Source organism: Numenius arquata, chromosome 3 (genome assembly GCF_964106895.1).
Source record: "Numenius arquata chromosome 3, bNumArq3.hap1.1, whole genome shotgun sequence".
Taxonomy (NCBI): domain Eukaryota; kingdom Metazoa; phylum Chordata; class Aves; order Charadriiformes; family Scolopacidae; genus Numenius; species Numenius arquata.
The window spans coordinates 14,469,254-14,496,964 of NC_133578.1; the positions used below are offsets into that span (position 1 = coordinate 14,469,254).

The 27,711-nt window shown below is 37.5% G+C and overlaps 1 protein-coding gene across 1 annotated transcript in view; it reads right to left on the reverse strand.

Annotated features, from left to right (window-relative positions):
• The window catches only part of PTPN4 (protein tyrosine phosphatase non-receptor type 4), a 71,346-nt gene that overhangs the window by 23,915 nt on the left and 19,720 nt on the right, over positions 1-27,711 (reverse strand). The window contains exons 9-14 of the mRNA XM_074144707.1: positions 27,054-27,142; positions 20,294-20,357; positions 13,801-13,973; positions 9,674-9,742; positions 2,538-2,672; positions 788-946 (exon numbers count right to left, since the gene is read on the reverse strand). Of these exons, the coding sequence (XP_074000808.1) occupies positions 788-946; positions 2,538-2,672; positions 9,674-9,742; positions 13,801-13,973; positions 20,294-20,357; positions 27,054-27,142 (689 nt within the window). The remainder of the gene's footprint in view (positions 1-787; positions 947-2,537; positions 2,673-9,673; positions 9,743-13,800; positions 13,974-20,293; positions 20,358-27,053; positions 27,143-27,711) is intronic.

Sequence of the window (27,711 nt, forward strand, 5' to 3'; positions counted from 1 at the left end):
CCTAACAGAAATTTTACAAAATTATGAGGGCAAGTTTAGCATTACATGTATAGCTACATATACGAAGGTACAGTGGCACTGTCAGTAAGTGTATTGTGCACCTTTTGTCCCCAATTAATCTGCACTTTGGCCACAAGTTACTGAGTATTTCAAATCTTCGAATAATTCAATGTTTTTTTGTCATCCTTCTGGATTTAATACACAATAATAGTTTTTACTTTGCCCACTATAGCATAGTGAACTTAGAGTTTCAAGAATATTCAGCTAACAGAAAAAAAGCCTGATAATGCTATCTTAAAAAAATAAAATTATACTCTGTAACAATATACAAAACAGACTAGGAAACTAAGAACTCTGGGGTGCTAGAAAGGTATTTTGCTCACTCATACTTCTGTGTCTTGACAAAACCCAAAATTTCCAGACTCATGGGAATGAAAAACTTCTATCACAAACCAACGTACTTCAGTTCTATCAAAAAAAATAACTTTCACTTCCACATCCAGACACTGATGGTCACATTACAGTAAACGAACATTTTGGATGTGTGGGTGGGAAAAGTATTGTAATCCTGCACCAGGAACATCAGATATAGGTCTTCACTTCTGTCTCATTTAATTTTCAGTAAAACCTATCCTAATTCTCCCTAAACAACAGCTACCTTTTTTATTAGATTTTTCTGGCTTTCCCTGACCCAAACACTTAACATTAATTTCTTAATGGCTAAGATTTCTGACTTATTTTCAGAAGCCCCACATGCTACCATACAGTAAGGACCAAGAGAACTTACGGCGATGATTCCAGTATGATGCTATTAGCCTGGGTGGAAGATGGAGATCTGTGATTTACAAATACTTCACTCGGGGAAGTGTGAACCACATGGTCCACTAAATGTCCAACTGATGAAGGTCGTAACCGGGCTCCTTCTTGAGCGAAGGCAGAGTTGCGACTAAGAGAGAAAGCATAGCAGTGCAATGTGAAAAGAACATTATTATTAACCTACATTGCTTACACCACCACAAAGGAATGCTAAAATAATTATTTCTTCTCAGTGTGAGCATATGTTCATATGTATATTTTTACTACATAATTTAATGTTTCAAAAATCACTGAAACAATTTCATTGTCAGATCAACATGCTATATTTCATAATTTTCTTTTAAAAAAAGCGTTCAAAAATATTTTCATAAACACCAAATGGCTAATTTTTTTTTTTTTCTTTTTCAATTAAAGAAGACTGAAAGTATTATGGTTCAATGAACAGGCTACTGGACTGACAGTCCTGTCAATAAGAACAAAAATGAATCCCCAAGAAGAAAAATCCTGGCTCTGTTCAAGGCAGAATGCAACCTGAATTCATTAAGTTGAACATTTTATCCCCTGCATGTTCTCCCAGAAAGATCATAAGCTTTGCACTGAGAGTCTTCTCATTTGTGTGACCCAAAACTTTCAAATTAGAAAACTAGCATTTTTCTTAAAATGCTTTGAAACACGCATGATTAAGTTATATTATACTATAAGCATCATTATTACACAATTTTTGCAATAATTTTTAAATGCTACAGATATTTACAACAGCCGCCTTTTCAAGAATACGCTGCAATGCCAAAGATTCTTAAAACCTTCTGGTTTATACAATACAAAATTGGATAATACCAATTCTTAAGCCAGTTTCAGTACACTGACAAAAATCGGTCATTTTCCAAAAGAAATCAGGAATGATTTTTCGCTAACTATAAACATAAACCTGAAAGCTCTATCATGTGAAAAGAGTGAGCTTTGAAAGGAAATACAGAAAAATTGAGGGGAATAAACCTGCAAGGACTTAAAATCGTAGAATGGTTAGAGTTGGAAGGGACCTTAAAGATCATCGAGTTCCAACCCCCCTGCCATGGGCAGGGACACCTCCCAATAGACCAGGTTGCTCAAAGCCCCATCCAGCCTGGTCTTGAACACTTCCAGGGATGGGGCATCCACAGGATCTCTGGGCAACCTGTTCCAGTGTCTCACCACCCTCACAGTAAAGGATTTCTTCCTAATATCTAGTCTAAATCTCCCCTCTTTCAATTTAAAACCATTACCCCTCCTCTTATCACTACATTCCCTGATACAGAGTCCTTCCCCATTTCTCCTGTAGGCCCCCTTCAGGTACTGGAGGGCCAAATTTCTGATTCAGTAATTTTTCCCAATGATTTAAGAAGTGGTATTAACCAGAATAAATTATTTCTAAAACATCACACAGATTTTATTATCAATCTTTCTCTTAGCCAAATGAATAATGTAGTTTTAATTGTGCTTGAGAAACTCACAATCTCAAATTTAGGGTAGCGTGCTACATCTTACACTTTTTACAGGTTGAGTGACAAGTACCTAAAATTGACTCCCATATAGTTTCTCTTATCTGGAGCTGAACCACTCAGCATATAATTTGTGAAGTCATTTGTCCCTGTAACGCATTAATCCTTTTATTACACAAGCAGGTTGCTCATATTAGAGGTAGAATGGTCACTTCTAGGGAGAGAAGATTTGATGCTACTTACTGATTTGGGGTTCCAGGTGGAGACCGTGATGGTAGGCTCTGTGTTTCCAACCTGTCATCAGACAGTGAGTTCCTACTCACTACTTCCCAGTCCATCCCACTCATTAATTTCCGTGCCAAGGGTTTACTGGGGGATCTGGAAGAATAAAGTAAAATGACTAACCAAACATTATATGAGGTAAGAATAAAATTACATAAAATTCACCACAATGGAACTGGATGTTCTACTGTAGGAAACCAAATTATACAGATGAAAGGAAATGCAATAATGTAAAACTATATTTACACAGGCAGTTCTGTATTTTCTCAATATATTGTACTTCGTTTTCTGTACTTTGTACAAGAACACCAATGAAATACAGTCATGAAATACTGTTGGCCGGGAGGGAAACAGGCAAGATGGAAGGGGAACCCACTAAACTTCACTACGCATTTTTAATGCCTCAAAGAGAATCTGACTCCAACAGAAGAGTCAGAGAGGTCTGAACTTAAAAATAAAAAAAAAAGGAAACCCAAAATCCCTCTTAAGTTTATTCAGCCATCTCAGGAAAAATAAAGTGGTGGAAACATCAGCCCAAAAAACCTCCCAAAGACTTTGAAGAACTGAAAGTGGAGTAATCTTCAACATGGCAACAGAGCTGCTGGGTTTTGTTTACTCATCAGGGATTTCCATCAAGGTGACACGCTTTCTTCCAGAACATCCTCTGTCACCTATAAGGCAGATGCAACCATCCAATTTAAACTTCTATGTGGGTAACCAAACTTCATTTGCTTTTGTGCCAGAAATGTCCTTCAGGATAAAGGTTGTTATTGACAGGGTTTTTTTTTTTGTTTATACAGAAGGAATCGTATTTTCTACTTGTTGCCCTTTCTCAATATTGAGCAAACTTTTTCTTCTCATTTTTCAGTCATCCCAGGATAACTATAATCCCCTTCTGATGTTTCTTTCACCTATTTCTTAAGCACAAATGAGACCATACTTGCAATCTCTCATGAAATAGTATATTTTCCTTCTATACTGGAAATCATCAAATGAATCATCCAAGAACTGCGGTTGCTTTTTTCTTAGCATCACACGAGATGGCTCAGTCATCCTGCGACTGAACATACCCAGACCTTTGCTGTTTGTTGTTTTCAACTGAATTTTTTTCAGCCAACGACAGAAATGATTTTAAGCAATTCTTAAACAGATTTCCTGTGTATTTTGTGTTACTGGGTTTTTACTTCACTTTTACTACTGTTATGGTGCTACACAGTTCAAATTTCTCCTCTATCATTACCCAACGCTCTCTTGTTCCAATGATAACTCCATTTCATCAGTCTTTTGTGCCATGATCATTTCATTCCCATTTGCCTTTATATTCTACCACTATACTCTGCTCTCCAGCTTTACACAATGAGGTGACAACATATTATTGTATGAGCATAACTCCTCCATTTCTTTCCCCAGCTCCACATACCCATATCACAAACTAACTTCTGCCTTTGCTGTCCTGGGGACACGTGGTAACTGTTCTTTATCTTCATTATTATCACCTTACTGATTTACTGAAAGTACGAGTCCAGAAAGAAGGAACTTTGAGAAATTAAGGAACTACCCGCACACAGATTACATCCTCCTGAAAATGAGAACTTTAGTTACAAATACATTTTTGCTTCTCATGGAACTTAACACTCAATGCAAGCCACCACCTTAAGCAGACTATATTATCAAAAAAGTCTACAACAATAACCAACCAAGCATTGGATCAATTAACCTATCTTCACATGCAGAAATACAGAAGTCCTACTGACGTCAACAGTGTTTGTTTGATACTAAAGGAGGGGTGATCTGTGTGTGGAGGGTTTATTTTTGTTTTTACACCCCCAAGCAGTTCTGAACATGTATTGCATGCTGCTTTGCTGCTCTGAGGACTTACTGAATTACAGCTAACAAATGTCAGACAGTTAAGCCAGATGGGCTATTGTAAATACTACTGTCTCACGTCTTATTCCACCTGTGAAAAAAACTAATAGTATATTGATATTTGAAAACAGGGAAAATATCAATTACTTAATTCCTGAAGAAAAACACATCCAGTTTCTTAGCATGTATTTAAGCAATATTAATTTGATTCAGAAAGTAATTAGCTTGATATGTCAATGTCAATTTAAACCAACATTTAAATTTCTATAATTTGCTTCAGCTGTGAGCAAAACAAACCACTTCAGATATCCTTCTTCACAAACAGCAAATTTGAGCAGTTCTGAACAGGTAAAATACCAAGAAACCAGCAGAACTGAAATGTGTATCTCATGTCATCCGCTCATTATTCTTTTATTAATCAAAGCCATCAATAGCTAGACTTTGTTGACAGCACGTATGCAGCCAGCAGATTAGCACTATGAGGCAGCTCTGCCAAGAGGTGGTTTCTACTAACCAAAGAACAGGCTGAGGGAAAAATGTAGAGGAACATAATACAGCCAATGCTAAATCAGGTAAACACAGGATTGCTGATACAATATTTTCTGACAGACATGTAAAGGCAGCTATTGAACTTTACTTACCCTCAGTGAAAAAGCAACAAGTGGAATATAGATGATTGGTTGGTGGTTGTTTTTTTTTTCAATGCGCAACAACAGTGAAAAATTAAATTACAAAGAGAGATACAAAAGTACATGGCGAGAGGTAAAAGCCTAAGTTTTTCCAAAAATCACATTTTTTGACTGCTTCAAAAAAAACCCCACTGCATTGTATCTTAAGTCATAGTTCGTAACATTTTTGAAAGCTTCCTCAATCTATGCAACAACTGAACACAACTCTGAAATGAGAAAAGCATCACCTTCTTCCCTATCAAAAAAATCCAATGTTAAGAAAACTCACCTTTTACTGTGGATAGGGTCTGATCTTTCAGAAATAACACCTTACTACCATGATAAACAGCTGCAGCGTTTATCAGCAAAGGTTCGTTTCAATTATTTTATTAACAGCTCTAACCTCAAGAGTCCCACCCACTCATGTTTGTTGCCTCCATTTCCTGTCTTTGCAGAAATTTCAAAGAAAAAATTACCACACTGCAGCACCGAACTTCTCAGGGCTGTGGCTTTTTGATACTAGTTCTCCTGCCAACACTTCTAAAATCTAACAAGAAGTTATTTTTTTATTAACATTTAAGATATGTACTGAGATATTCCTGCAAATTTCTCCTCTGTCACTAATTCTTTACAATATTCAGATAACTTTCTCACACCAGAGTGCAGATGGAGATGGGAGGGGGGAAGCAAGCTGTGAAAAACTTTTGAAATGCCTTGATGAACTTTGAAATTCTAAATTCCACGTTTGTCTGCCCAGTCTGGATGTTTCCATTGCACCCCAGCGCAGGGCACTGCTGGTTAAGAGAGTAAACTATTTTCAGATTAATTTTTGTTTATCTGCAGAGACATCTCTGAAAAAGTTAGAATTCCTCTCTACCTGAGTGGGAACAGAGACCGCAAACTTTACCTGCCCCCAAAATGAAGAACAATCTTACAAGCTGCAATACATCAAAGACAAAAAAAACAAGTAGCAGGTATGAAGTTACATCATGCAACTAGAAAAAAGCATGACAAAGTACATTAGCTCAGCTACAGTACGCAAAAGCTTTCGAAGACAGAATTTGTTTTGCGTCCCACACCTGAAGTGCTAAATTCTCACAGGAGCTGGGAAAGAAAGAGGGTATTGTTTGGGAATACAAATGGGAATCTTTAAAATAATTTCTGTCCCCAAAAGAAATAAAATCTGCAGCCACAGCCTTGCTTTGTATTTTGACAAGGAGTACAGAGAATGCGTTTCTCAGCAAAACTGGCAACTACTGCTTCAGACCAAGAGACCAACCTGTACACAAATCTGCAGATCCACCACAAATGACATATGCAATTTGAAGTGACTGAGGAATTAATCAATTAATATGAATAAATGCACTGCTGAAGCAAGATTAGATTTTTGGAAACAGAGATTGCAACTTAATGATAGGGAGTTTGCAAATACAAATGACTGACTGAGATACCCGCTTCACTATCATACAATGCACGTGAACTACCTCGTCTCAGCTACAGTACACACCATCAGAACTAGGCTGAATTAGACTATTTGCAAGGACTCTGAGAGACAACAGTGCTCTCCTAAGAAATCCCTCAACTGATGATTTGATCAAACTTTTTTCACTTTTATTATCTACTTTCACTTTTATTATGCTCCTGGAAATTCCTATGGGTCTTTCTTGGGTTGTGAATATCCTGCAACAAATGAGGCCAAGAGAATAGCTATACTGAAAACGGATTAAAAAAATATCCAAACAACTGCAGCAACGGTCTTCTAAGTGCTGAAGTTAGTGCTGCATGAAGATCAAGAAAAGAGCATCTACAAAACGTATCAAATATATTACAGACTATCTCCTTCATAGTAATAGATTCCATTTTTTAAAATTAATATTTAAACGTTCTTATGATTTGGGAAAAAAAATAATCCCTGAATACTATTTCAGCTAATTTTAAAGTAAAAACCTGAGGACAAACAGCTAAGCCTGCTAATCGTAGGCTGCTTGTTTTATTCAACTGTCTGTTGAGAAATTTTATTTCCATGCTTTGTGCTCTGTATCTATGTTCTCCTCAGTGTGCAAAGACTAGATGATCATTACTTGTGGTAATCACCACTTCCCAATTTAGAACAAATAGATCACTCAAAACATCTCAATGTTTTGAATAATTTCATTTTAAGAAAATAGCACTGATCGCTTATCAGTGTTATTTTCTGAAAATGAAAAGATTCAAAATTTGCTTAGGTAGTGTTAGCTCAAATAAGGAGGTTTCTAGTTAGATACTGATAAGAAAACAGAGTGTAAATTTGGATAGCTCTAGAAAAAAAACCTGAAAACTTTGTTTTTTTGTAACTGATCTTGAATAAATCTTCTGATGTTGTAATAATAAAAGCAACAGTAATTATTGAAGGTTTTTTATGTGTCCACTTAATTCTCAAGGAAGACCTGACTGTAATGCTAGCATGTTCCTGGTTTCAGAACAAAAGGCAACCGATACCTAACAGAACTTTCAAAAGCAAGTGAAACAAGCCCCCCGATTGAGAGCTTAAAAAGCTTTTCAACACCACAGTGACTTTGTCTGAGAAGGACGCGCTGAGAAAGAGAAATACAGGTTCCAGGGACAAAAACCACATTATATCTGTAAAACCTTAAAAAGTAAAATTCATCCTCTGTATGAATACAAAAGGGTAACATCTACTCGGTATTTCAACTTGAAATATAAATGTTTAGAAGACAAGGAATTAAGGATAATGTTCTTAGGTTAATCTTCTTGAAGCCCATGGTGTTCTAGAAACTTCTTATATATTTCAAGTTTTTTCACCCTTGAAAATACTAAAAAGTCTTCAAAATTGAAAATACGTTAATTGCACACTGTGATAGGGAGGACAAAGGAAGAAACAGATGATCTATTAAAAGCTTTTCAAGGTTTATTTGTCACAATAGGCCATTAATTTCAGTTCATCGACGAATGCATATACGCCTCACACATTTATCAGTCATCAACATTACTAAATAACTCAAAAGGTGAGGATGAATACTGTATCCCTTAATCTAAAAGCAACAGTGGAAATTAAAATTACTGATGACAGAAGAGCCAAGTATTTTATTAGCTAAAAAAAGCCAGAAAGACTTGAGAAAACATCAGAGCAATTCTAGCCATGGCTGTCAATTTTATCCAGAGTATATATTACAAAATACAAGTGACCCCAGAACCACTTGTTCAGTTTTGACTCAAAGGGAAGACTGCCATCTACTGAATAAGAGTTTCTAAAATGATGAATATCCTCCTCAAAACCAAGTATCGACTCTCCTCCACCATACTTACTTGTGGGAAACTGCCAAGTTCAGAGTGCAACAAAGAAAAAAAATTTTTAACTGATTCATAATTGCCATTTAAATAAATAAAACTCAGTTGTCACAGTGTTGTGACAAGTAAAAATCTAACCAGACTCCCAAAGTAAACTAAATAGAGTAAAAAAAACCCCAATTCTATAGCACACAGAACAAACGGGTCTTTAAAAAATCTACCCGTTGAACAAACATGTCACAGTACTTCTCCCCTCAAATCATTCTAATATGGAGCTGGGTATTTACAGTGTGACCAGCTAAAAAAATCAAATTATGTTATATTGCATGGGGGAATGAAAGCGGGGGGGGGGGGGGGGGAGGGGGGGGAAGGGCAGGAAATCAAGGCAGAATTCACCAATGCTCTGAAAAACAGTGTTTGCTAAACTGTTTTTGTTACTAAAAGTCTGTGAGCATAAATTTGAATTCCAGAGTTCCTTAAGGTTTAACTATGCTAAAAGACACTCCCCATCTCAGTAAAAGTATAAGGATAAAAAAAGCTTGGAGCATGCTCCCTGCTCATGAGGATCCTTTCTATTAATGATCTAAACAGATGCAGCAGCAGTTGGAGTTTTGAATACTGTATCATAATTTCTGAACAAACAACTAAATCTAGGTCTAAACCCCTCAGGAATCTGAAACACAATTAAGTAATAGGTTCTATGATTAGCCAACTACTCTGTGACAGAATACCTTCAGAAGCAGCTCACTCCCAGTCAATTTTTTCATAATAAAATACCTCGTTGGGACTATAGGGATGATAAAGCTGTTCCCACCAAGTCAGACATTCAGTACCTTATTCTAATGGCAACATGCGTGTACAGTTGTACGTTGTTATCAGGCATAAAACATACCCAGTAACTCAATATTGCAATGGAATAGCTAAAGAGACCATTCTTTGCAACAGACAGCACAAAGAGGGCTAGTACATGTAACAACAAACTGCACAGATGGAAGGCAACTCTGAATTTTTAAAATATATAAAGGGGGAAATATTAAAGAATACCCTTATTAACTTTTCTGTCCTAAGATGCTCTGCCATTGCTGGCTGCTTCAAAGAGACAGCCTTCCATATCAAAATTAAACTCCTTAATATGGTTAAGTCAAGCCACCAGCAACAGCTGACAACAGTTGCTCTTTATTTTACATGTTTGCAAACAGAAAACAATGATCCCATAACATCTTAAAAGATACAAACAGGAGACTTACTGATCCTGTACAAATGTAAATTGCTTACCTTGCAAATACCCTGTCTTTGTTTGCTCTTTCTTTACCATACTGCACAGACTGGACCTCTGTTCTCCCACTGGAAAACAAAACATAAGCAAACCACTAAATGCAACAAACATAGGATAACGATTTCTTGGTTAAAATTCAACCATCTCAACAAAAAAACCCAAAATCCTATTTTCAGTCATGATCAAGCAATTGTGCTACCTTCAGTACAGTGTAACGTTAGACAGCATTCGGGTAAGCGTAGGTCATCTTTCCCATTAGAGTATAATTACATAAAGCTTTCTCTTCTCTTCCTTTTTCTTCTTATCCAAAGCAATAAGAAAGTTCTGCTTGGATCTTTGAATAACAACACTATAATCTTTCCTGTCATAGCCACAATCAAAGGTTACAGCATCTCCTCTGTACTCCTCCTAACCATTCCCTGAATTGCTAGTAACTTAGTCGCTACTGAGTTCAGCAAACTATCATGAAGAAATCAGACGATAAGCAGATCAGGATTGTATTCTTCTATGTAACTTGTCAAAACCAAGATTAGAACTTGGAACTTGCTGACTTTTCACATAAGACCAGATGTCTTCTGTCAAATCAAAGATCCTTTATAATGTCTCATAATGCCTGTTTTTTTTAAAAAAATACCTTTTTTTTTTTTTTTTTTTTTTTGAGTGTCTATCAGGAGTTAAGAATTGGTGGCAAGATACCAGCAAAACTCCCTCTTTTTATGACTTCATATCAAGGCACAGAGTCAGAGGACAGATGTCCTAAAAGGATACTGATACTTAAAACTCTGCTCTTTTCTGTCCTTTACTGTCCTGGTTTAAGGTAAAACAGAACCAATTTTCTTTTCAGTAATTTTAGTTTTTGGTTAAGTCTCTTCCAACTAACTGCACTCTCTGAAATTAAGAATCTGTCATTCGTTTGGTGCCCAGCCCAAACCACGACACTTAAAGGGACTTTTACACTCTGAAATCAAAGAATACAATTTTCACATTCATATTACAGAACTACTGGATGCGTGAAGGCTGGAGAAATGGCCCAACTGGAATCTCACAAAATTCAGTGAAGGGAAATGCAAAGCCCCGCACCTGGGGAGGAATAACCCCATGCACAGGCTGAGGGCCAACTGGCTGGAAAGCAGGTTTTCTCAGCACTGGGAGACCAGATCTGCAGTGCTGTGTCGAGTTCTAGGGACCCTCAAGTCAAACGGGCCCCCAATTCAAACACAGGACCATGAAGGCAATCAAGGGTCTGGAGCATCCGGTATATGAGGGGAGACTGAGAGAGCTGGGACTGTTGTCAGCCTTAGGAAGAGAAGGCTCAGGGGGATCAAATGAGTGCAATATAAATGCCTGAAGGGGAAGTAAAAAAAGACAGCCAGACTCTTCTCAAGGGAGCTCAGAGACAGGACAAGAGGCAATGGGCACAAACTGTAATACGAGATATCCTGCTTAAAACAGAGCGGGGGAAAAACAACAACAAAAAACCCCACACAAAACAAGAAAACTTTTTTTACTGCGATGGTGCTCAAACACTGGCTCAGGTTGCTCAGAGATGGTGTGTAGTTTCCATCCTTGGTGACATTCAAAACCTGGCTGGACACAGTCCTGGGCAGCCTGCGACAGTGGACCCTGTTTGAACAGGGCATTGGACCAGACAAGCGTCCAGAGCTGCCTTCCAACTTCTGCCACGCTGCGATTCTAAGAAATCTCTCTTTTCAAACCTGCTGCCTGCTGACTTCCTGGAGTTACATTTTTAACTCTGACAAGAAGTAAGCCGTCCACATTTTCCTCTGTTCCTTTCCAATAACTCTAACGCTATATTTGCCTTTCTCTAACAGCTACTAATAATTAATGTTTTCAGAGAACTAACTACAAAGCTCCAAGACAGTAATAGCCTATTTATGTTCCTCCTCTTTTCTCTCCCTGCGTAGATTATTTTGCATTTTTGGACACGGAACTCGATCTACCATTTTATTGCCTGCTCACCCATCGTTGCGACATACCACCGAAACTTTCTCCAGCCAACTTCAGCTTTTACTACAAAAACCTGTATCACTTCAGTGGCAACTTCCCTTTGTTGTGAAGAAGGGACCTACTTGTTTCCCATCTGGTTAAAACAGTTGCTAATACACTAGAACTCTTCATATGTTGGCAGTTTAACTTCTTTAATGAGTATTTAGTGAGGAATACGATTAGAACCACTTTGAAAATCCACAGACAGTGTACAGAAGTCAGATTTTCTCATCAGTAGTCTTCTTGATCCCTCCTGGAACCTTTTTTGGTTTTGTTTAAAAAAAAAAAAAACCTGCTTTAAAATTTGCTGCATTAGAATCTTTTAGTCCAATGGAAGTAACAGATTATGTAACACAATAGTTCAACAATTTCATGTCCCTGATTTCTTTCAGAAGTGGAGATAATTCTGTCTAGCCCTGGCACTTTAGTATTTTATTAGTTCGTTTTAATCATAGAAATGTTGGCAAGAAGCCTCTAGTCCAATTTCCTGTTAACACTAGGCCATGTCTGTCCATGACTTTGTCTAGCCAAGTTTTGAAAGCCTCCAAAAATAGAGATCCCACAACCTCTCTGGGTAACTTGTTCCAATAATGCACTACTTTCCTAGAAAAACAAAAACCCCGAGACTTTTCCTGATGTCCAGCTAGAATCTTCAAGGTGAAATTTATGGCTGTTGCCCCTTGTTCTATCACCTGCCATTATCAGCATAAGTTTGGCTCCATCATTTTTGAAACTGCCCTTGAAGTAGCTTTAGGCTTTCTACTAAATTCCCCCTTAGCTTCCTCTTCGCCAGATTAAATGAGCCCCGTGCCCTTAACCTCTCCTTGTGTGTCATGTTACTACAGTTATGCTGCCTCTAAACAACTCTCAAACTACTTGCAGAAATTCTAGCCTTTTGGCTGCTTCATTAACTTTAATGACCTTCTTCATTTTTATGCAGCTTCCCTTTTTCATCTTACATTAACATAAGTTGAATGTCATCATCAAACAGCTATTCTGTAATAGTAACCACAGTGATTCGAATTCAAAGTCTTTACAGAAATGAAAAAGCTGCCTCAAATTCACTACAATAACATTGAAGCAAGTCTCAAACACTGTTCAGGATCACAGAATGCTGTTTCTCAAATGGGTGCTGTGAATGCTGGTCAAAAAAAGCAGATGGTGTAAAAATTTAGCCACTGAATTACTTTCCCTTTTATACATTTATGCAATTCACAAGTGTAACAGAAATAGTCTGTTATTGTGTTTTCTAGCTTTTCATCATCTCCCTTTGTACGTCACAGACACTGTTGCCATTCTAGACGGATGATTAGTAGTAGCTCCATTATACTCTACTCCAGGCATGATTGAAACCACCAGCATTCTGCATTACTTGCAGAGGCATTTAACTCAGTTACTTAACTGAGAAGTTTGGGTTTTTTTATAAAAAGCATAAAACACTTTAAAAAGCGACACCACCCACTCCACCATTAGAACAGAAATTATACTTGGGGATTATAGTTACTCTACAGTATTCTTTGCACCTCCAAGATTTTGCCTATTATGTCAAGTTCGTTCTTAAAAGTTATGGACTTAATTTCATCCATATTTTCTAAACTTCTGGTTTTGGTGCAGAACACGTATGTCTTTTGTCTTCACCTAGTTGCCTATTTGTATGCATCTAGCTAAAGTGGGCTTTATACTTGTACAAGCTTCATTTCATTCATTTCTACTTGATCTTTATTTAAGTCTGTTTTGTTGCTGTAGCTGCACGCAAGATCTGAGATCCATCAGTTTTCAAAAACACCAGGCCAAAGACTTTGAAGTTCTGAGATAACGTTTTCAAGATAAACATAATGCAGCAGGTAAGCAGGTAAAGAAATGCAGCCTGAGAGACAGTCTCAGAGTACTAGCTCAACAATGACCACTAATAATGCACCAATTATATGTCCAAGATATCCTAGAAAATTATTGACAACATTTGAAATTTAGGTCAACAGGGAAGGGGAACAGTTGCAGGATTCAGAAGTTAATTGAATTATGGCACCTTTTGAATATAGATTCTAAATAATTCCCTATGTTCATTGACGAGTTGCTGCTCTTTTATATTCTTTCCCATACGTTTCAAATCAGCACTTACCAGTACCGGAACTTGGAACCCAAAGTGAAATAATGTGCAAAAAAGTTCTTCTGAGGGGGGAGAGGTCTGTCCAAACGGAAGAATGTGTGATGTTCAACACAAGCTTTCCACAAATTCTTACATGCTCGGTAATTCACCATATTGAATCCCAGTAATGTTTCTCTAGATTCATGCTAAAAGTAAGAAAAATGTATTTCAGATAAAAATTATTCACAGTTACTTTTGAAATTAAGATAAATACTGTTAGCATGTTTTTAATTATGCTTTTAGAAGCGGTTCTCCAATTTTACATTAAATTTATGTATTATAAACCCTTTTACAATACATCTTAAATTTTCTTTAAAGATTTCGCCCCCCCCCCCCCCCCTTTTTTTTTAAAAAGAGCCTACTCAAAGATTAACAGTCTGTTTAGTGATACTGAAACAAGACTAGATGGGAAGAAATGGTCCCATAAGGTAGCACCCAAGCTACATTAAAAAATTTATGTGATTTGAGAACTCTAAGGCAACACACCTCCCTCTTTCAAGATTACAATTAAGACAAAGAACTGTCATGCACATGTGCCAATTAGAGATTGGGAACAGGTATTGATCTCAAGAGCAACTGATGTATCTACTTCTCAATGATTAATTAGGTTCCTGGTGAAGGAAAGAAGCAAAATTGCAAAGCAAGCTCAGCTATTCTGCCTGTTGAGGGAGCTTGATTACAACCTTTGTAGGTAAGAAAACATCATCAGCAATTTGCTTTCTCTTCACAGTACTAAATCCTCCACAACTTAGCACACCTTAGCTGTTTTCACTCAGCAGTAAACTCTTTTTCCAAGTTAAGCTTTTGCTGGCCAGCTCATCTTTAGATCTGCTGAGATACTGGGGCATAGACCTGAAACTCTTCTCTCAGTCTTGTGTTTGAGAAGTTGTCTAACAGCTAAGAACGACACTGTAATTTCAGCCACGAGATGAATTTAGGGTAAAGAATAAAGTGGATTTAGAAGTAAACAGCAAACTCTGAGTATCTATTGATGAAATTCACAAAATTATATGCGAAAAGCTAAAACCTGATATTTTACTTCAATTTACAAAAATTACTTATATCTCTTATCTTAATTTCCAAGAATTGCTAACCGTTCCCTGTATTTTCAAGACATGTTAACAGAAGTACTTAAAAATTAAAAGTCACAAAGAAGGTAACAGAAACTAAGTCTGTTACCCATTCCATTAGAAAAGGCTTTATCAAGAATGTAAACGTACAATAATATAACCAAGATACATCACTATTCTGCAAGAGAGTAACTATGTCAAAATATGAACTGCCTCATCTGGATCCAGTAAAAGACAAACCAGCTTTTAGATTCCAGCAAAAAGTTCTCATGATGTAGCAAGTTTTAATACTCTGTCAGCCTTTTACACTGTTGGGAAAGAGAATTTGACAAGTTGTATGAGCTGATGATCATGCATTTTCATGTCACTCAAAGCATTATAATTATGGGTTGGTGGGGAGAAAAAAAATACCCTGTTCTTTCCCCCAGTTTGTATTCCAGAGAATGAGCTGATCTGATTCTTATGCCACCATCTGATCACTAGATCAGGCATGAAGCATGAAGGAGGAGCTGGTATAGAAGGATGAGGAGCTGCAGCTAGATCAGCTTAATTGTAATGCGAAACAGCACTTTCACAGGAACTTGGTGTGTTAGAGCTTTAAAGGTACCTTAACAATAGTTCTATTCATAGCTTTTAAGGCTTTCATTGCAGTGCAGAGAGAACTGATTCTCAAACTCTACCCTTCATCTCAATTACAGCTAGAATCAATTTTTAAGGTAAAGAAGAGTATAAGATATTGGCTCCTAAGTTCACCCATCCTTTTCCTATCCACCCTTGCAGGTTCTGTAATATTCAAACTTAAGTTTGGCCCTTCAAATTCATCTTTGCTGATGACTCTGGGGTGCAAACCCTGGTTCTACTGCTGTCTGGTAGCTGGATTTAGAATAAGATTGCCCCTGTTTTCCCCGAAAACAGTAGGCTTGAATCAATGTGGGCTCAGCGTTGAGACCTCAAGGCACCATTTATAACACTTCAGCCAAAAGCACATAAAATACCAGGGCATTTATACTGCAGCCTATGAGAATGTTTTTATAGCACAAGGCTCCAGGAAGATGCTGACTGCTCTATGGTATGACGTACAGGTATTTCAGGGTTTTAGCTCTGTTGAGACAGTGTTAGAAGACAGCCTCAGGGAGTCACAGTTGGATTCTGCTCTGAAATGACTATTTTACTAATTGTGTCCATGGTTCCTGTTAGAGAAAGGAAAACAGTCTGCTTGCTATGGAGGGGGAGAAGAGTGAAGCAGCTGGAATGCAATACCAGTGACGAGGCTCAGGGCTCAAGTGTGAAACTACAAGTAAGCCAAATAACCACCATGTACATTAATTTAAATCCTAACCTTACAGATGTACAGTATGTGGCAGGCTACCTATAGAATCCAAGAAGAAACACTGGAGGGATAGGGCAAAGTAAAGTCTAATTCATGTTTGTGGTTCCTTTTATTAAAAGGACAAAACCAAACAAAAATCAGAGTGGATATTGTTGGCCCTTGAAAATACAACAGCTCAGCCCTTGAACATTCAACTTGGGTGGGGACATTCATTCAAATCCACCTTTGCCTGACTTGAAACAAGACACTTCAGAGCAGATCTCTTGTTCCCAGAGAAACTGGAAAACCATATGCTCTAGTGGGTTTCTCTCACTTTTCCTAAAGTGAGAAACAAAGAAAAATCCCAGAACAAAGAAAATACTCCCTACCCCTATCTCTGAGAGAGACAAAAAGACTTGTGCTTTCTAAGTGGCAGATGCTCCAGAGACTCAAGATATTCCACAAACAGTGGACAAGTCACGTGAAAGCTTAAATGCAACACAGATTGTGCCAACACTATCTGCTCTTCCCACAAAACTCCAACAGCAGAAACTTTGATAGGATTAGGCAACAATCATCCAGGCATCTAATGAATGGCAGCGTTACTTAAGATCAAGTATGTGCTTAGGCAGATAAGCCCATACACCACCTTGTGATTCTAGCCCAAGTTCTTTCTAAAAGTCAGTAACAAGAAAAAATTCAAAGCACAAACTTCAGATATATAATCTATAATTAGAAAAAAAAAAATAATCATTTTGGCCTCTCACTGAAACCAGGTCTTAGTCATGGACAAAACCTATGATATTGTTTTGTTATGGACTCAAGTAATTTTTCAGTGGAAATCTGGGCCCTAAAAGAGCACAAGAACATGCTGAACAGTTTATTTGCCTGTCAAAGAATCAAGACCACTAAATTATGGTGGACAGCATTAAGAGTTTGATGCTATTGGCATTAGAACAGCCAAGGGTACAACTAAAAGTACAACTAAGTAAAACCAGAGCAGCTCAGGGAAACATCTAGAAAAATGAAACTACTGAATTATTCTCAAACAGCTTCAAAGTGTGTAAGGGAAACAGCATGTGAAACAGGCAGAATAAAAAAAAAAAAAAAAGTTGAAAAAAACCACCACTGAAGTTATGGCTCCGCGGGCTTCTAATGTCGGATGAAGGAGTCATACATATAACATTCTTTTCCCCCCACAAAATCATAAAGAAACAATGGAAAGAAAACCTACTCCAATGGATGTGTGCTCCAGCTGTATAATTGTCAGAATACACAACCGGCTTCCATTCAAGATTATATTATACTACCAGTGGAAAATGACTTTGACATTAAACTGCTTCATCTGACTTCCTTTAAGTGATTTATTTAAACACAGATATAATCTATTGGAAGTAGGCAAATAATCCTTTACTTATGTTGATGCCTCTAAGCAATGGCAAGTAAGGGAATAAATTTAATAGGCGATTAAAAGATAAGGCACTTGCACTTTTGAGGACAGTTGCAATTAAAAGCTCTCAACACTCATTAGCAGTATTTGAAAAATATCTGTTTAGAACTACTTAAAAGCATATATAGCCCAGCTTGGAAAAAATAAATACACTGGAAAATTCCTCTCCCAAGTCCACTAATTTAATATCCTATAACATCTCAGCTTTACATCCGAATAAATAGGGTTACTCAGCTGTACCATGTTATGTATTTACACAGGACTTTGAAACACATCATCAGCATACCATGAATGTATTTTCACTGCCATATCATAAATTGCTGCTTTTAAATATACACTCAAAGCACTAGACCAGAGATATTTTACATACCAAACATGCAATCACCGAGTCACCTCACCTACCTTCTGCTGCCTAAAAAGACCCATTTAGGCTCCTTTTATTGTTAATGGGAGTGAAAGCAAAAAGTAAGCATGTACCAACAAAGAGCAACTTAATCCATCCTAAAATGTGCTTCCAATTCATGCAAGATCTTTCACCCTTTGCACATGTCTGGTTACTACTGGAGGAAGTCTAATGATTAGCTTTCGTTAGCTAATTATCATGAAACAGAAAACATGTTCTTTTAACCTAACTGAAGCTGAATGTATGTGAGATGAATCTTATCCTACAGGTCTACTCAGGGAAAGTAACTCTGGAAGTAATTTTAATATTAGGTTTGATTAAAAAATGAATTTAAGTAAACCTTCTTTGGAAGCCAAATTTGAGCTTTGATCTTAAGGTATTCATGACTTGGAATGAATGAAAATTAAGTTCTTGCCATCAGTTTTCATCTGATACATAGAGTTTAAAGAAAAACAGTACAAGACTTTTTAATTTGTTGGCTTGGAAAAGATGTCTCAGAAGAGAAATTACATTAGTTACATATACTACATTCTGGTGCAAGTAACAATATGCAGAGTATTAAAAAGAAACAGAAAAAAAACAAGATGAGAAAGCTACATTTATATTACCCTCAATTATATGCAGATTTTTTTTTTTTCTGCAGAAAATAGAAAAAACACTAAAGTACAGTACCCAATCCAATTTTGTATTCAGGTATCTCAATCTTCCAGGTCCCGAACTCTGCTATTACAGCCTTTTCCTCAAGTTCTGATTTAGAAAACATAGTTCATAACCTCTGAATTCCAAATAAAACTCCAAATTCTCATCGCACATCTAAATACATGTTGTCTGCAACTCTAATGGAAGTTACACACACTGATATGAAGACAAAATTTGACCTCTGCGCTGTCAGAGATCAGTTTGCCTTTGAGATTTAGCCGATAGCTCCTGCAGTGTCACGATTATGAAATCTTCCTCCCCCTTTCGGATCATTACCATTTTTCTGCTCATGGTACATGATGTCTGCTCATGTTGACAGATACTCCCATTTATTTCATGTAATAGCCAAAGGTAATTTCTTTCTACACATAATTACTCCCAAATCTTCTAACTCCTGTTACCCCATTTCTGAACTGACAGCTACTCACGCTGCTCCAAGCACATGGGTTAAACTTCTCCTGCCAACTAATACAAAAGGAAGAGTCTGCATGTGGACAGGTGGTTTCATTTGTGAAAATTGCAAACTCCTGGGCCTTATTTTAAAGGATCAGCTTTTAAGATATACAGTTTGGCTCCTGTTTTCAGAACTAGTACTAGTCACCAGCCGTTGCCCTGATCTGACACAACAGGTTCCTCCTTCTATTTTTCTTGTTTAACCACGTTGTCTCTAAATCTGGAATAGTTCAATAGTACTCAGGATGCCTTTCTGCCTAGCATCCATCTTTTTTATCTAATCAGTAACTCTGCATTTCTGGTCTCCAAATCCTTTCAGCTGTAAGAACTGCACAAAACCTTTTAAGTGATCTGGTGAATTAAATCATAGTTGTATTTTTAATTAATTCCTCCATCTTTCCTTAGTAATATGTCTGTGATGGGTTTAGACTGATCTCTTGGAGGTGTGGAACAATCCATTTCTTGCTGAATTAAATGTGCAGTGGTCCTATGGTGCTTTACAGGGTACCAAACACACAACACAAGTAGTGAAACATACAGGTTCTTCACAGAAAGCTTCAACTTTTTCCCCAACAAATTTAGAAGTAGGCATAAAAAATTATCGTATGTATTTTAAAACTGCAAAGACATTCTTATCTGTTCTGTTTAAATGTAAGCATTAAAGCCAACTTGTATTACTAAATCTGAATAATACAAATCGGCATGTCTTAATCAAATGTTTACTTACAAGCACATATACAACTAAAGCACCATTAAGCATTACCTTCAATTTTAATTTAGTTTACTCTGAAATTTAAATTTAAAATTGATTTACTTTCAACCTTTCAATTCTTATATAAGCAGGTTACATTTCCTGCCCACTAATGTAAGACTAAATGTATCTAAGGCAAATCAAATGAAAAAAAAAAGTCTTATAAATTGCCTTTTGAGAACCGAAATAGCCAGAATGTTTGTGAAACTGGGCTTTTAATTGCAGATAAAGGCAAGAATCAACATAGCATCAGTCGGTATATTGCAGACGTGCAGTATGGAGAAATTTCATTGCTCTCATTTTTTGAGATGAAATTTAAGACAGTACTCACCAATTCTTTCCTAAGTTGAATAAAAAACTGTTTGCACTTAAAAGAAATTTTTACAATCTTCAACCTAGGGAAAAAAAAAATAAAATCACAACATTTAAACACTTAGTATACTGGATCCCAGTTAAAGGCTTAAATACATCTACTGAAAATATACTTTCTAGACAGAAGAGATTTCTTTCAATTTCCATGAAACTTCCGTAGACAAAAAATAAGATATCAAAGATAATACAAAATAACTTGTATAATTTGAAATTTATGAGCCACATATTTAAATTATCAAATTCACTGGTTTCCATCCTAAACCCAAGGCAGTTGCTAATTTAAGTATCTTTTCCCAGTTCCAAAGTGTAAAGACCTATTCTATCCCGAGGTCATTCCAACCAGATGTTCTCTTTTCTAAGACCGCTTTCATTATCCCTTAGCATATGAAAAAATACTTTGAACTTCACCCGATTCCTGAATGACATTCTTTCTCTATGTTCTTACATGTCTTTAAATACAACCAGAACTTGTTTTAGTAAAACAGCTAAGACAACATATAAGCAAAAAACAACAGAACAATTGCCACACTATGAGAAGGAAAAAAACATTTTTTATATATATATATATATATATATATATATATATATATATGAATATCACAACAGGGAAAAATCAGTCTAGAGATCTTTTAATCTTGCAGGTTATCTATAAACATGGGAGATGCTGACAGTAATTCCAGATAATTTTGCATGGCCGCTGCAATGCTAGTTATGTTAAATGGGAAAAGACAGGCCGTGTTTCCATCACAATCTAATGATTTACTTTTTCAAAGAAATGCAATATTAGAATAGTGCACATTGTTACTAAAGGAGTATTATTTTGGTCAAGAATAAAATGAAGGTTACAATCGGAACAAGAAAAAACAGCGTTAACTTCTGTGACTTTGAAAAGGAGCAACTGATATGATACTGCAAACTGTAGAACACTAAATTCAAATGCTATCCCACTCAAAGGAGATTTCGCTGACAATTATGAAACAAAGCAAAAGAGAATCTAGATCACACAGGATCACTTGCAGGAAATTTCACAGCAAACTCTTCAGGGGTTACAATCAACCCTTTACACGGCATGTTTATACAGAGCACCCTTACTAATCTGAACTGTCATCTCTGATATCCCTGTACTTCAAGTTATTATATTGGCTTGATAAAGCTACAAAAGAAAGAAAAAAACCAAAAACAAAACCAAAAAAACCTACATCAGTGAAGACAGTGCTAAAATTTTTGCTATAAACTTATTCATGAAGAATATGCAAGGACCTCAATAGTGACTGGAGTTACTACTTGCATATTAATCACCTTGTTGAATAAAAAACCCTCTAGACTAGGAAGGATGAGAAGCAAAACATTAGCAGACACCTAAGCTGGATATCTGTATATAGAAATTATCTTAACTAAATCAAATGGAGACTTTTTTCTCCAGGGCATCATTCAGAGCAGGAACCTCACTTGGATGTCCTAATTTGTTGAGAGAGTTTCTATCTCAAGTAACATAAAGCCAGTCTGTGAATATAAATTTTGCTTACTTAAATCTTTTCCAATTCCTTTTTTCTTTCCTAACTTTGCTGTTAGTTTAAAAAAAAAAAAAAAGGCAGCAGCTATAGCTCTGTCTTGTTGTGGGTTTTTTTGTTTGTTTTGTTTTGTTGTTTTTTTTCCAATTCTTAACAAATTGTTGCTATTGAAGTTAGTTTCTCAAGGATTAGAAATTTTAAAGGGGGCCACAACTTATCTACTGAAATCAAATTATTCCATTGGCAATGCAGCAATTTTCTTAGCACCTCCTGTGACAAACAATTGCTTAAGAATAATTAGGGATGGGTCCTAAATTTGCTGAGTGGCATAGACACTACCGATTATAGCACTCGGACTGTGGAATAAACAGAAAAAAGTTTTATTAGACTATTTATGCTGCAGTTAACCGGAATCATGTTGTGACTAATTTTCTAAAATTTTGAGGCACAGGGCAATTGAAAGAACATTTTAATATATATGTTTTCTAAAACAGAACTCTACAACATATCAGATTTGCTTAGCATGCCAACAGAAAACCTGGAAATAAATGAAAATTATTCCATTTATAAAAACATTCTACTACCTTTTACTCTTTTTTTCACTCTTCCGCAAAAAAAAATAAATTACTGCCTTTGATGATTTACAGACTCAAGGAGAATGACAAGGATGAAAGCTGTACACACTGGTTTTTAATCTCACCCCATAATATAGGCAGAGTGAGGTCAGCTGCCTCTTAAGCCTGAAACCATCTGGAACAGACTCAAAATTATAACATTAGCCAATAAGGTCTAACTCAACCCCTAAGAGTCGCCATTCCAGTACACAGAAATGACTCAGCAAAGCTCAATCTCAGCTATTTTCAAAAAAATACAGCAGATAAGAGAGTTAATATGCACTGCTAATACCCTGCTAGTCATTAAATGACAATATCCGTCCTCGGCCAAAGCAAAAGGGATGTCTGCCTATGTTTCCTTTCTCTGACTGTCGGCAATGGTGCATATCCAAGGAAAAAGGTAAGAACAGGCAGCCATCAATATTTTTGAGGTATGATTTTCCAGTCTCAAGTTCTCTCAGACATCCTAAATCAGAAGACATATCTTTTTAAATTAAGAGATATTTAAAAGTCCTGGTCTAAAGTGAGGACTGTACTCTAATGTGGAAAAAGTCTCATGATATCAAGCACCAGTTCTCACTACAGACTTTACCACCCCAACCCTTGCCAGGATGGTGGTAAGGCAGAATGCAAGCAACCTAGCAAATTTCTTGACCAAGATGACTTCGACACAGGTTCTGGACTGGTCAGCTAGGGAACATGCTCTCAGGAGCACAACTCACAAACAAGGAAGGACTGTCCAGATTTAGTAGTCAAAGACAAACTTGGCTCCAGCAGCTGTGAGATGGTGAAGCTAAAGATCCTGAGGGAAGTGAGGAGGAATGAGCAGACTAAACAACCCTGGAGTTCAGGAGAAGAAACTCCAGCTTGCTCAGAGCTCTGGAAGGAAAAAGTCCCTTGGAAGCTGCCTTTTGGGGCACAGGAATTGAGGAGAGGTGGCCAGTCTTAGAGGACAATCTTCTCAATCCAGAAAAATCCTGATGTGCTAGAAAACATGCAAGCATGGAAGGAGGCCAACTTGGATGAACTCTGAAGTACTGACAGTTCAAACAGAAAAGGAAGTGTACAGGATATGGAAGCAGGATCAGATGGCCAAGGAGGAACTATTCCTGCCTAGGCATTCAGGAATAAAACTAGGAAATCCAAAGCGCAACTGCAGTTACAACCGGCAATGAACGCGAAAGGTAACAAAGCTTTCCAGGGGTACACTGATCACAAAAGAGAGGCAAAGGAAAGTGTGTCTTCACTGCTGAACAGGTGATCTAGTAACAAAGGAAAGGCTGAGGTATGCCATTCTCTTCTCCTTTGGTCTTCAAGTACAAGATCTACTCCCTGGATTCCCAGGTCTCTGTGTTTGCTAGCACCATTTGGGGAAAATAGGAATTATCCACAATACAGGAAGATCAAGTTAGGACACACTGGATAAAAGGCAGTCTCCTTTGTTTTCCGTTATTCCTGCCCTGTCTCCTGTTTCGTTTCTCCCCATGATCCTAAGGTTCTTAATATGCAATTCAGATATAATATCAAATTAAGAGGGAGAGGGCAAAGACATTTTACTTGATTGATTCTTCTCTGAGTAATACAGTTAAAGCTTGATTTCTTCCCACATACATACATGTCTATCCTCTCACTAGTCTCAAAACTCAGCTCAGGAGTACTGAAAAAGGACAGCAATGAAAAACATTCACTGTAGCCACAAAGCTCTGGGAAGTCTTTACACAGCTCCAGTGGCACAGGAGCAAGAATACGTAGAAGCAAGAAGAAAAAGTATCAGTACTGGCGTCACTGGAGCAGCTGCATGACTATGGATAAAAAGGAAAGGTAATAGGTCTACTAGTGAGCTGTATTGTGCGAACGGACATTTCAGATCCTTACTCACAGTGAAAGAAAGCCTATCGTAGGATGAAACGAGGGGTGTGTGTGTGGATTGTTGGGGTTTTTTTTGAAGATCAATTATGTTAGTACTACAGTCTTCACAGGAAGAAATTAATATCCCTGATGTCAGCTGATATGGTTGAATACAAAGAACTGTTTAGGTAATTACACACACACACAGAAACCACAGTAAGAATTCAGATCAGCATCCCTGGCACGCAAACAATACGAAGCAGAGCTCACAGAAACCTCTAGCTTCCAGCAGGGACATGTGGCTTAATTATGACTTATGACTTGTATGTACTCAGTAATTTACTGGTGTGTTTTATAGAACTTATTTCTACTATTACTGTTTTCCCAAAAATAAAAGCAGTAAAAGCAGCCTGAATGAAAACCTTCCTGACTATTACAGCATTGCATTTATAAAGCAGCCTTAACCCAGAAATGGCTCTGACACTTCAAAACTCATCTACGTAGACTTATGCAAAGCATTTGACACTGTCCCACATGACATCCTGGTCTCTAAATTGGAGAGATGTGGATTTGATAGACGGACCACTCAGTGGATAAGGAATTGGCTGGATGGCCACACTCAAAGAGTTGCAGTCACTGGCTCAATGTCCAAGCGGAGGCCAGCGATGAGTGGCATTCCTCAGAGGTCAGTACTGGGACTGTTTAGCATCTTTGCTGGTGACATGGACAGTGGGATTGAGTGCACCATCAGCAAGTCTGCAGATGACACCAAGCTGTGTGGCACGGTCGACAACACTAGATGGAAGGGATGCCACCCAGAGGGACCTGGACAGGCTTGAGAGGTGAGCCCATGCAAACCTCATGAAACTCTACGAGGCCAAGGGCAAGGTCCTGCACACGGGCCAAGCAATCCCTAGCTCAAATACAGGTTGGGCAGAGAATGACTGGAGAGCAGCCCTGAGGAGAAGGACTTGGAGGTGTTGGTGGATGAGAAGCTCGACGTGGCCTGGCAATGTGCATTCGCAGCCCAGAAGGCCAAACGCATCCTGGGCTGCATCAAAAGAAGCGTGGCCAGCAGGTCAAGGGAGGTGATTCTCCCCCTCTGTTGCAGTCTCGTGAGACCTCACCTGGAGTAGTATGTCCAGCTTTGGAGTCCCCAACATAAGAACGACATGGACCTGTTGGAGTGAGTCCAGAGGAGGGCCATGAAGATGATCAGAGAGCTGGAGCAGCTCTCCCATGAAGACAGGCTGAGAGAGTTGGGGTTGTTCAGCCTGGAGAAGAGAAGGCTCCGGGGAGACCTTCTAACAGTGTTCCAGTACCTAAACGGGGACTACAGGAGAGATGGGGAGGAACTCTTTATCATTGAGTGTAGTGATAGGACGAGAGGTAATGCTTTTAAACTGAAAGAGGGCAGATTTAGATTAGACCTTAGGAAGAAATTCTTTACTGGGAGGGTAGTGAGACACTGGAATAGGTTGCCCGAGAAGTTGTGGATGCTCCTTCCCTGCAGGTGTTCAAGGCAGGTTGGATGGGACTTTGAGCAACCTGGTCTAGTGGGAGGTGTCCCTGCCCGTGGCAGGGAAGTTGGAACTAGATGATCTTTAAGGGCCCTTCCAACTCTAACCCTTCTATGATTCTATGTTTCCATTAAAAGTTTTGCCACGATTGAAACTGGAAATCAACTGAATCTGTTTATAAGAAGATGACAGACTAGCCAAGAACTTTAGAAGAGTCAGTGCTGCACTGCCCAAGCACACACATCAGCAGCAAATGAAAATGCAAAACTTTTAATCATTTTTCTAGAGTGAAAATTAGTGCCTCGTAAACTAATGTCTATTATGATAATCTTATATGGCTCACTTCACCCACTCAGAACTCTGTTACAGCATACTCAACAACATATGCAATAAGTAAGGCTGCCAAAGTAGATTCCAAGCAAGCAAAGGAAACCAAGGGAAGGTTACTTCTGAGGGAACTAAAAAAAAAGCATTGGGGAAGGTAATGTAACTTCCATAGAGTTACAGAGCACTTCTATAGAGCACTGTAGAAGTTATAGTGCAGAAAAGGACTTCTCTTAGTTCTTCCCCCTTGTTATATGAATAAATAAGAATAGGATCACAACTTAAGAGGACTGATAACTGGAGTAAACTTACTTAATGAGAATAACTCCATGTTTACAGAACAGCTTTAAAAACTATTTTAGTTAAGAGGAGAAATAAATACAAGCATCTTCTGCAATAAATACATTTTTTTTGATCCTTATAATGAAAATGGTTATCAATGGATGAATAGATGACAGTATCCTGAGTGCTCCACCTCAGTTATGCCCAAGTGCCAAATCTACATTTTAACACACAAAGCTCAAGTAAGTTGTAGGTGACATAACAGATAAGAGCAATCACTTTCCAAGTTAATATTTTATGTTCAGTTGTCTCTTTAAAGACTGTGAGCTGGACCATAACACTGGCCCTGCTTAATTAAACATAAAGTAAGCTAACAAACTCCTGAAGAAAAAATGTATTAAAATTCATTATAGTTTGCACCATAATCATTTAACAGCACAGCATGCAGAATAGGACAAAACCCCATCATAAGATTACCCATAGCGCAGCATGAGGTAAATCATTTCAACTTGATATGCTACAATTAAGTTTCAGTCTTTTTTAAAGCATGTGACACTGCTAGTGGTAAAAATAAGTTTTGAAATACCAAACAAAACATTAGCTTAAACAGTTGTCCTTACCACTGAAAGGTGTTAATTCGTACTCTGTTCTTAAAAATTAGTATTCCACCTGACATCACTCCAATCGTTATTTCATTGTTACTCTGATCCTTTAAAAGAAAAGAGAAAATTACTTGAAGAACAATATAAATATTTTTGAAACCTCATATATATTCATTCTCATCTCTCTAAATACACAAATACCATAGTAAAACAGTTCTCAATTAACATGGAAGAAAATGTTTTTTAATAAGACATGTAAGAATTAAATTATTCATTCCTATTTAGGACAAGCCTGAATGTTTGCTCCAAGTTCTTTATAAGATACCACAGAATTTTAATTTCTTAAGATAGAACTTCTGTCTTTCACCAACGTCGAAGAAATATACATACAGAGTATTCTAGCAGTTTATTACGAATAACAGCACTAATAGACTGGCTTGATGTTTGCTACACTAAAAACAACCAGCAACTGAAATTCCTACCTGAAAGGAAATTGCAATCTCAGAACACAGAGAGCAGAGATTCTAAAACAAACAATATTGTAAGCATATTTAAAATAGCACATTTCTGTTGAAATATCTTTGCACTCTAATCAAACACCTCTGCTATAGAACTCTCAGTATGTGTGCAACAACAGCCGGACACAGAGAGCAGTGAAGTGAGGTACATTTCAAAT